Source organism: Palaemon carinicauda, chromosome 11 (assembly GCF_036898095.1).
Source record: "Palaemon carinicauda isolate YSFRI2023 chromosome 11, ASM3689809v2, whole genome shotgun sequence".
In the NCBI taxonomy this organism is placed as follows: Eukaryota; Metazoa; Arthropoda; class Malacostraca; order Decapoda; family Palaemonidae; genus Palaemon; species Palaemon carinicauda.
This window is the reverse complement of record NC_090735.1, coordinates 95,054,544-95,066,954: the sequence shown is the minus strand read 5'-3', so window position 1 is coordinate 95,066,954 and position 12,411 is coordinate 95,054,544. Positions and strand designations below refer to the sequence as shown.

The 12,411-nt window shown below is 28.5% G+C and overlaps 1 protein-coding gene and 1 non-coding gene across 2 annotated transcripts; one reads left to right on the top strand and one right to left on the bottom strand.

Moving 5' to 3' along the window:
- Nucleotides 1–7,780: 7,780 nt before the first annotated feature.
- LOC137650311 (U4 spliceosomal RNA) lies at nt 7,781–7,924 on the bottom strand. Its single transcript, XR_011045956.1, has one exon. It is a non-coding gene; the product is annotated as a U4 spliceosomal RNA (small nuclear RNA).
- A 2,117-nt stretch (nt 7,925–10,041) lies between these two features.
- On the top strand, nt 10,042–10,821 carry LOC137649394 (uncharacterized). Its single transcript, XM_068382379.1, has one exon. The coding sequence runs from the start codon at nt 10,042–10,044 to the stop codon at nt 10,819–10,821; it is 780 nt and encodes a 259-aa protein (XP_068238480.1).
- Nucleotides 10,822–12,411: the final 1,590 nt, after the last annotated feature.

Sequence of the window (12,411 nt, the reverse complement as noted above, 5' to 3'; positions counted from 1 at the left end):
ATATCAATAACAATAATATTAATATTGATATAAATAGTGATAATAATAACGTTAGTAATATAACTCTTAATATTGATAATATGAATATTAATATTAATATTAATATTAATATCGAAATTGATATTAGTATTAATATTAATATTAATATTATTATTAAAATAAATAATAATGATGATATGACTATCAATATTATTATTAATTTTAATATTTATAATATTATTGTTAATGATAATGTTGATATCAATAATGACGTTAATATGAAAATATTCAATTTTAATAATAATAATAATATTTATATTAATCCTCAAAATTATATTATTAATGCTAATAGTGTTAATATTATTAAGATAATAATAATATTATTATTAATATTAGTATTCATTTTAATATATCATTACTAATATTACTAATATCAATATTATCAATATTAATATTAATATTGTTGATATTTATATTATTATTATTATTATTATTATTATTATTATTATTATTATTATTATTATTATTATTATTAAGGGGGCCATCCACTAGGGCGTTTCACATAACAAATAAAAAAAATAAAAAAATTAGTTCACTGTTTCTGCGTATGCCAATTATTTTCACAAATAATGAAGATAACGGGGCTTTACATGTATGTTTGAGTTTGCATATATATATATATATATATATATATATATATATATATATATATATATATATATATATATATATATATATATATATATATATATATATATATATATATATATATGTATATATACATATATATATATATATATATATATATATATATATATATATATATATATATATATATATATACATATATATATATATATATATATATATATATATATATATATATATATATATATATATATATATATATATATATATATATATATATATACATATACATATATATATATATATATATATATATATATATATATATATATATATATATATATATATATATACATACATATATATATATATATATATATATATATATATATATATATATATATATATATATATATATATATAAAAGGCGATTTTTTCACCTATATTCCAAAATCTCGTACGTCTCGCAGAGATGAAAGGCATTGGTAGAGGGTAGGTGAACGTAAACCCTGATCTACGAGAAGAAAAGCCAGAGTTTCCAAAGATGTATAGAAAATTATAATACATGTGTTTTTTTTACTTGCAGTTCGTATGTATATTGTGTCACAACGTCCTCGGGAACATTATAGCAAGGATAATGTTACCTAATGTCAAATAAAGAACAAAAACTTAGTATAAAGCAACAGAAAAAAAAAAAGAACCACGAGGAGAGGGTAACATGAAAAAGAGTACAAAGCTGGAAAATTTAACTAAAACAATAAGAGGCCGCTTGCAACTCACGATACCCTTACGCCAAGTAATAGTAAACTTAAGGTTTAAATATCTCGTTTAGGGTGCGCCTATATAAGAATAAACCATAAAAGAACAAAGTAAGGTTATCATAGTACTGATGTCTGGATTTTTTTCAAGAAAACAAGCAAAAATATATAAAAAATAAAAAAAGATTCTTTTTCATTTTTAGGTATATTTTTCTCACTTATTTAATGTTCGATTTTAGAGAAAAAGATATCCTTGAAAACAGGATTTTTATTTTTCTCTTTTTTCATGAAGGGTTTTCGTCCATATGAAGAAAATAAAATAAAATCATTAAAAAAAAAAGAAAAACGAAAATCTATCACAGAATTTTTCGGTTTATAAAGAAGATTTGATGGCATGATTTACAATACAATTGCTATGTTAGTGGAAAATATTGATTTTTGCTAAAAATCAAAATGGTTTTTATATGATGCGGGTATTAATGTCAAAAACATATATAAGAATTATGTATTTTGAATCACTAGAAAAATGCAAGACATTAATGATATTATTATTAATATTAATATTATTGATATTATTCATGTTAATATTATCGATATTAATATTAGAATTATAATAATAATAATAATAATAATAATAATAATAATAATAATAATAATAATAATAATAATAATAATAATAATAATAATAATAATAATTATAATGATAACAATAATAATGATAATAATAATAATAATAATAATAATAATAATAATAATAATAATAATATTATTATTATTATTATTATTAAGAGAAATATTAATAATATTAATATTATTGTTAATATTATTATAAATATTAATATTAACATCAATGTCAATGTAAATATCAATGTCAATGTCAATGTCAATATAAATAATGAAAATATTAATATTATTGTTAATATTATTATAAATATTAATATTAACATCAATGTCAATGTAAATGTCAATATCAATATAAATAATAAAGATATTATTAATATTAATATTAATATTAATATTGATATTAACATTGATATTGATATTGATAATATTATTATGATTAATATTATCATTAATATTAATATTAATATTAATATTGATATTGATATTGATATTTATATTTATACTTATATTTATATTAATACTAATATTAATTTTAATATCTCAATATCAATATTAATATTAATATTATTAAATTGATATTAATATAAATGATATTGATATTATTATTAATATTAATGTGATTAATAATATTATTATTGATATAAGAATTAACATTAATATTATCATTGACATTGAAATAAATATTGATATTGATATTAATATTCATTATATGTAATTATAGTTATAATTATAATTATATATAATTATGATTATAACTATATTCATGATTATAATAATTATAATTATAATTATATGATTAATTATATATAAGATTATTATTATTATTATTATTATTATTATTATTATTATTATTATTATCATTATTATTATTATTTTTCTTCTTCTTCTTCTTCTTCTTCTTCTTCTTCTTCTTCTTCTTCTTCTTATCATTTTTATTAAAGTCAATGTTAATGGTAATGTTATTGATAATTTCAATGTTAATGGAAATGACATTTCCATTAACATTGAAATTATCAATAACATTACCATTAACATTGACTTTAATAATAATGATAAGAAGAAGAAGAAGAAGAAGAAGAAGAAGAAGAAGAAAAATAATAATAATAATAATAATAATAATAATAATAATAATAATAATCTCATATATAATTAATCATATGATTATAATCATAATTATATATAATTATAATTATAACTATAATTACATATAATTACAGTTACAATTATAATTACAATTACAATTACAATTACAATTCTAATTATAATTATGATTATATTTATAATTATAGATATAATTATAATTATAATTTGTTATGATGATGATGAAGATGATGATGATGATGATGATGATGAGAACAATAATAATATACCGTGCTAGGCGGTATATCTTAGTAATCCATGTTTACCAGCGGTTATACACGTATAAGTGGATGAGAAACTTGGTGGAGTAATGAGAGCTTTGGGTGTGGAGGAAATGCCGCCCCCCCCCCCCCCCCCACTATATCTTGATATTGTCACTGGCATTAGGGTGACGGATTGGGTTTAACGCATTGGAAAAAACGGTTTCTTCGTCTTTTACTCGTGATACCTGGCGGTTGATCTTACTAGAATTAGTATGGACCGGCAAGGGTCACTTGCCTTAATTAGATAGGCATTGCGCATCACAAGGAACTGGCTATCCTTTGATGTATCTAGCAAATGAATCCATTATGGATTTAGTCAGTATTGGATAGAGAATATGATAGACTGGCCCCCAGTCCCAGCTATCCTTTGATGTATCTAGCAAATGAATCCTTTATGGATTTAGTCAATCATGGACAGTGAATATGATAGAATGGCCCCTAGTCCCGGGCGTACCGGGGTGCTAAGAATCTCCCGGATTATGATTACTAAAGAAAAATTTAAAATAGGTAATCGGAATGTTAGAACCATGAATCAGATTGGGAAGTTACAGCAAGTGGAGAGGGAATTTATGAAATATAGTTTGGATATCTTGGCCCTGAGTGAAACACGTTGTAAGGGGATTAGTAACGAAACTTTAGACCATGGGAATATATATATTTACTCAGGAAGATCAAATGGAGTTGGAAGAGAATGGGTAGGAATGATGATGACACCAAGAGCAGATAAGGCATTAACCAAGTGGAGAGCTGTAAATATCAGATTGTTATTAGTAAAGTTCAAACCAAAGCAGTGCAATATGAGTATTATAGTTTGTTATGCACCAAGAAATGATTCCCCTGAAGATAGAATGGATGAATACTATGAAGAACTCCAGAGGGTAATAGATGAGATCCCTGAGAGAGATATGAAAATTGTGATTGGTGAGTTCAATGCTAAAGTTGGAGGAAATGATCAAGGGATAGAGAATGTGATGGGTGTCGAGGGTCTTGGCGAAGTTGCAAATGAAAATGGAGCACATTTCATAAGTTTCTGTTCAGCAAACAATCTTGTCATTGGAGGTACTCTGTTTCAACACAATAACATTCACAAGTATACATGGACTTTACCATGTGGCAATTACAAAAATCAGGTAGATCACATTGCCATTAATGAGAGAAAGAGAACTGTTAGAAATGTAAGAAGCTATAGAGGTGTAGATATTGGTAGTGATCACCAGCCACTCGTTGCCACATTGAAATTAAAACTGAAAGCACCCGACAGAAATATAGATAAAATACCTAGGTTTGATACAACTAAGCTTTTAGAGGAAGATCACAGAGAAACATTTGCAATTGAATGTAGTAATCGATTTACAGTCTTAGAGACTTTAAGAGACGAAGATATTAAGAACATATATCGGTCAGTTGGTAGTGAAGTCTTGGGACACACATTTACAAGCAGAAAACCATAGATATCGAATGATACTTGGGATACTATAAAAAGGAGACAAAGACAGAAATTGATTGTTGAAAGTTTTCGAGGAAGTAATAAAAATTACAAAGTAGAGCATGTTAAGTATTCCAGTATTGACAGCGAGGTCAAAAGAAAGGCCAGGAATGACTAGAGAGAGTATTTAGACAGTAAAGCAGATGAGGCCCACAAAGCTATGAGTTCAGGAACTGGCTTTGGTGTAAGAATTGCTCATAGAATTATAAATGAAATCTCGACTGAGGCAAAGAAGAAGAAGAAGAAGCATATACCAATCAACAGAAGATAGAGAAAGACAACGTTGAATGGAACACTTTTAGCGAGGTTATGAATAGGACATATGAAGGGAATAATTTGATTAATATACCTAAAGCTGATGAAGACCTAAATGTGCCCATGAATGAATTCAGTGGGTTTGAAGTTGAAGCTATCCTCAAAAAACTAAAGAGACGGAAAACCCCGGGATACGAAGGAATAACTGCCGAGATAATACTGGCCGAAAATGAAGTGACTCACAGACTACTTACAAGATTATTTTGTAGAATGTGGCATGAGGAGGCAAAACCTAATGAATGGGAGTTAGGAGTGTTGGTGAAAATAGCTAAAAAAGGAGACCTGACTGATTGCAATAATTACGGATGCATAACACTTACGTCAGTTGTTATGAAAATATATAGTATGCTTATTCTTAAGAGAAAGATTGATAAAAGCTAAGAGATGAACAAGCAGGATTTAGAAAAGGTAGAAGTTGCATTGACCACATTCTCCTTTTGAAACATGTTGTACAGCAATGTGTAGAATATAGAAATCCCCTTTTGATGGTACTTATGGACTATGAAAAAGCCTTTGATAGTGTGCACCTGCCAATTTTGTGGAGAGTACTGCGTTATTATGGAATTCCTCTTAAATATGTAAATTTGATTAATTCGTTTCATGAGCATAGCAAGTGCAAAGTTAATGTTAATGGAGTCTTATCAAGAGAATTTCCAGTGAACAGAGGAGTACCCCAAGGTAATGTGTTGTCACCTATGTTGTTTATCCTCCTCATCGACTTTGTTATGTGTAGAACAGTAAGAGATAGTGGAGAAGGATTGGACTGGATTGGTGATAGGAATTTAGCAGACCTAAAGTATGCTGATGATGCTGTCTTCGTTAGCAGAACACCACAGGATTTGTAATGCTTGCTTACCAGAATCCATGAAATATCACATGAGTTTGGGCTGAAGATAAATAGAAGAGAGACAGAGATGATGAGAACGGAGTATGCAATGGAAGATGAAATATGATTTGAAGGAGAAAGGATTAATAAGGTAGAATCATTCAAGTATTTAGGATCTATGATCTCCAATAAAGGATCTTTAGAATTAGAATTTAGTGGAATAATAATAATAATAATAATAATAATAATAATAATAATAATAATAATAATAATAATAATAATAATAATAATATCCATATCAATATCCATATCAATATCAATATTAATATTAATATTCATATTAATATTAATACTAATATCAAGATTAATATCAAAATGTAAATAAAAATATAAATATATATGTATACAAATATGAATATGAATATGATTACGAGTATGAATAATAATAATAATAATAATAATAATAATAATAAAAATAATAATAATAATATCAGAATCATTATCGATAATGTCAATAATATTAATATGATTATTGTTATTATTATTGATATTATCAATATCAATATTATCAATAATAATAATGTTAATATTTTTATATCATTATTATTATTATTATTATTATTATTATTATTATTATTATTATTATTATTATTATTATTATTATCATTAATAATAATAATAATAATAATAATAATAATAATAATATGTATATTAATATTAATATTAGCAGTAAGTATGTTAGTAATAATAATATTAATACTAATAATGATAATATTATAGCTATCAATATCATTATAAATATTATCAATATATATTAATACAAATTATATTTATAATATTAATATTAGTAATTTTAATAACATTATCATTATTAGCATTATCAATAATAATAACTTTATTATTATTAATATTATCAATATTACTAATATTTATATTAATAATATCTATATTCATAATAATATTAATGATATTATAATCATTAATATTATTAATACTTTTATTATAGATATTATTATTGCTAATATTTATATCAATATAAATATTATTAATATCAACAACATTAATATTGATTTCAATATTATTAATATTATTAATATCCATATCTTCTATGTTGATTATGCTAATGTTACCATTAATATTACTAATAATAATAGTATTATTAAGACTAATATTATTAACATTAATATTATTATTAACAATAATGATATTAATAATATTGATAATATCAATATCATTATTATTATTATTATTATTATTATTATTATTATTATTAATAATAATAATAATAATCATAATAATAATAATAATAATAATAATAATGATAATGATAATGATGGTAATGATAATAATAATAATAATAATAATAATAATAATAATAATAATAATAATAATAATAATAATATTAATATTAATATTAATAATGATAATAATAATAAAAATAATAATGATAATAATAATAATAATAATAATAGTAATAGTAATAGTAACAGTAACAGTAATAGTAATGGTAATAATAATTATAAAAATAATAATAATAATAATAATAATTAATAACTGATAATTAATAATAAATAATACTAATAATAATAATAATAATAATAATAATAATATGATGATGATGATGATGCAGCCAGTAATTGAGCAAAAGTCATCCTTCATGGTTGGTAGTCAAATTGAGGAATACGCTGCTAATCAATATTTTAATGTAGAATATACAAGTTAAGTAAAATTTACAAGTCGTGTAAAATAATACAGTAAAAATGCTACGCGTTTCGGGAGTTTTGTCTCCCGTCCTCAGGCATGAGAGGTGGAAACAATTTTCAACTAGCAATAATTGCACCTCGGTTAGCCCTCATTAGTTACGATACTGCCACTGTGCAAAGTTAGGAAATATGATAGGTATGTCCTTAAATATGGTAATTCTGGCTTAGGCAGTGAGGCAGGGAATTTACATTGGCTACCTCGAGCATCGTGGTTGGAGTAAATAGTGGGATTGGTAGAATGGCGGGCCTCATTGATTAAGCCACTCGCCGTGAGCGGTTCTAGTTCAGTAAGACTGCCTTCCCACTCACTCATGGGTGATGAGTCGCCACCTTGTCCTCCAGCAGCTGGGCTGTGATTGCCGGGAGCACTAACCGAGAGGGTATCAAGACTGGGCAGGGTGTCCAGACAGCTTTGATCAGCGACTGGACAGCCTGCCTAGTCTTGATACCCTCTCGGCAAGCGCTCCCACCAATCAGAGACCAGCTGCTGGAGGACAAGATGGCGATTCATCACCCATGAGTGAGTGGGAAGGCAGTTTGGCTGAAATAAAGCCGCCCTAGGAGAGTGGTTTAGCCAATGAGGACCCACCAGTCAACTAATCCCACTACTTACTCCTACCACGACGTCCGAGGCAGCCAATGTAAATTTGCCGCCTCTCTGCCTAAGCCAGAATTGCCATATGGAAGGACATAGCAATCATTGTTTCCACCACTTGAGCCTGAGGAAGGGAGAGAGCACTCTCGAAATGCGTAGCTTGTTCACTGTATTCTTTTACGACTTGTAAATATCACCCAACTTATAAACTTTAAATTAAAACCTTGATTAGCCGAGTATTCCTGAATTTGACTACCCACCATGAAGGATGACTCTTGCCCAATTACTGGCTGTATGCAGTAATCCTGAGATAAAGATAATAAGACCCTTTGAGAAGACAGAGTATGAAATCAGTGTAACTGAGGCTGCCATTAGTTTTAATGATGATATTTGTTAATGCAGATACACTCTTTTGTAGCCCAATTAAAGTTAAGTATTAAGTAGGTCAATAGAAGTAGCACTTAGAAAATGATATTGATTACATTAGCGTGAACTGGAGTGTGGTAACTTCTCTTAGTAGGTGGCGTTTCGTATATGGCCAGCTCAACGTCAGTGTCCTAAAAAAGAACAGTCTTGGAACTTATTCAGAATGAAAATAAATCTAAGTTTATTTCATGTTATACATATATATATATATATATATATATATATATATATATATATATATATATATATATATATATATATATATATTATATATATATATATATATATATATATATATATATATATATATATATATATATATATATATATATATATATATATATATATATATCATTTATAAAGAAGCCAAGTGGGCTTTGAATTTGTGTTTTGGTAATAATTGTATCAGCATTATTGGGATTGTTTTTTTAAACTGGTTAATTCAAATGTATTTGACAAGATCTATGGTTTCCTATATATCTATTTCATGACTTCGTAAATGTAATATGTTTTGGAGTTATTCTATTTGTGAACCATTTATTTCATTCATTACATGATTATGAGTTAAAAGTTTGTAAAATTAATCTATTTGTGAACCATTTATCTTATTCATTACATGATTATGAGTTAAAAGTTTATATTTGATTTAATGATAAAAGCCGTGTCCTGTTGAATATTATCGGGAACATGTAAATAAAATATGTTTTATATCTTTACCGATTTGAACCAAGCTATATATGCTTAGCTATTTGCTATAAAGGAATAAAGAATTATATGCATGACATCTCAGAGTTTACTTTTGTAAGCCAACGTTCAACTGCTATTACAATAGTTCCAATATTTAATTCATGGCTGATAAAAAGGCAGATCTGCTACAAACGCTCAAGAAACAGCAGTCATCTGATGAATCGGCAGATGAAAAAGAATACTTAAGGCTGCCGATTAATGAAGAACAGACAAGAAGAGTTGGAGAAAAGGACCACAGAACATCTCAGAACATTGAAGAGTTTACGTACAACAGCACTATCAACAATTACTAAGAAACAAAACGACCTGATCGCACTTATAGAATCACCAGGTTTGGTCAATCTTCACTTGGTCAAAACAGGATTGCAGGATTTGGGAGATTTGTGAGTTAAGTACAGGAATTCTCACAGTGAGTACGTTTCTAAGCTTCTAGATAAAAATGTGGAAGTGGAAGAACAGAGCCATCAAGGTATGGAGCTGGCCATACTGGGTTTCCATACACGCATTGAATCGTGGATCACTGCAAAAGAAGGTCAGCTGTCAAACGGTCTGGACAGTGTCTCCCAAACATCAAGACGATTAAGAAATTCCCACCTTTCCACCAAGACTCGTTCAAATAGGTCTCCTGAGTCATGTGACAACGCATCTTCAATTAATTCGGCCCACATTCAGGGAAAATCCAAGCTTGCAGCATTAATTGCTCATAAAACATTTGCAGAGAAACAGGCAGCTTTAGAAAAGGAGCAATTGCAATTAAAATCTAAGAGGGAGCTCATGAAAATAGAAGATGAGATTGAAATGGCTAGAGAAAGGGATAGTGTGTTGCAACAAGCGATACAGTATCGACCCAAGTCTACATCATCACAACTCGACCCTAGTGTTTTACCATTTGTGCCTCAAAATTTAAGTAATGTTCCTAAATCTACAACAATGTCTCATTCTGTCCGTGCTTATGACGTCCCAATGCCTAACTACTTTCATAGCCAACAGTTAGCTGCAGCCCTTGTGTTACCACATGCTGAAGTAGAGAAGTTCAAAAGAGACCCTTTAGACTTTGCTACATTCATGATGGCATTTAAAGCTCGTATACTACCCTACACAAATTCTGACTCTGACCGGATGTATTACTTGCATCAGCATTTAGAGAAGCATGTGCAGGATGACATTGATAGGTGTATGTTTATGAGTCCAGAAGAGGGTTATAAGGAGGCTATGAGCATTCTGAAAAAAGAATATGGCGATTCCTATTAAGCGTCCACATCGTACATCAACAAAGTGCAGAATTGACATACTGTCAGCAACAGTGAATCTTTGAAAGCATTTTCATTGTTTCTCATCAGATGTAACGTTGCCTTGAAAGCTGTATCTGATATACAAGTACTCAATCAGGCTCCAAATCTACAGAAAATGGTAAGCAAGGTTCCAATACACTTACAGAACAAGTGGAGAGATCATCTTTTGAAGATTAGGGGTCAAGGAAACGCTTTGAATTTGAAGTGCTGGTGAGTTTCATTCAAAATGCTTTGGACGCTGCTAATGATCCAGTGTTCAGCAAGGAAGCATTACAACAGGCAACTTCTAGGCTCAAGTTTGTTGGTTAGGACTCTCACAGCTCAAAGTCTAAAGCTTGTTTTGTTATCACTTTGGAGCAAAAGGCTGGTAAGTTGTTAATGTGACCATCTTCATTATCAACAATTTTGAAGTGCCCTCTGTACAAGGAGCACCATGATCTGGAGGACTGTGCACAGAAGAAACGGAAGACGGTAGATTAGCACAGAGACTTCATTAAGAAAAGAAACTGTGCTATGGATGCTTCAGCTACAACCACACTTCAAAGGGATGTTTACACAAACGCAAGTGTGATAAGTGCGGCAAACGTCATCCTACATCTCTTCCTATTGATAACTTCCAAATGTCCCGAGTCAGTAACAGTCAGCAAGATGAACCTACTCCAAGACAAGCGCAACCTGATCTGTCTAAAACTAGCAGCGAAAACGTAAACAATTCAAATTTGTCTTCTAGTGCTTGCATAATGTCTGATACGGTTTTACAGTCAATTTTGCGTGTGAAATTGTATGTTAAAGGTCAAAGCAAGTCAATTGATACAAATGCTTTATAAGATAATGGTAGCACTGGTTGATTTGGTACAGACCATATTAAAGGTGAATCAAATCCAAAGTGCACTGAAACTATTATCAAATTGCAAACTTTACATGGTGTAGACACCATCCCAACATTTGTCGTACACGATCTTGTTGTTATAGATCTAAACAGCAACAATGCAATAGACTTACCTATGGCATATACTAGGAGTGAGATACCTGTTTGTCATGACCAAATTCCTAGGGGTGATATTCTGAAACAATGGTCATACTTAGGTTTTATATTTGATAAAATGCCAGAGTATGATGAGTCAATAGACATAGGTATTTTGATGGAAAGTAATTGTCCCATTCCATTGCAATCACTGAAAGTCATACCAACCAGTGGTAATGGTCCCTTTGCTGTTAGATATAGACATGGTTGGACAGTAAATGGTCCTGTGCATATCAGTGTAAATCAAGGTGCTGTAAGCTGTAGTAGGATTATTACATCTGAGTTTGAACGTGTCAAAGATGGTATTACAGTTGATTCAGTGATGAAATGGTTTCCATTTGATTTTTCTGAAAAGGACATAGGGTCAATACCTGATGAATGTGGTCTTTCATTTGAAGATACAAGATTCATGTCAAAGTGTGAGGTTAACAAGAAATTTAAAGATGGTCATTATGAAATTCCCCTGCCTTTTAGAGATGAATTCATCAATGTGCCCTATAACCGTCATTAAGCGCTCTCTAGGGC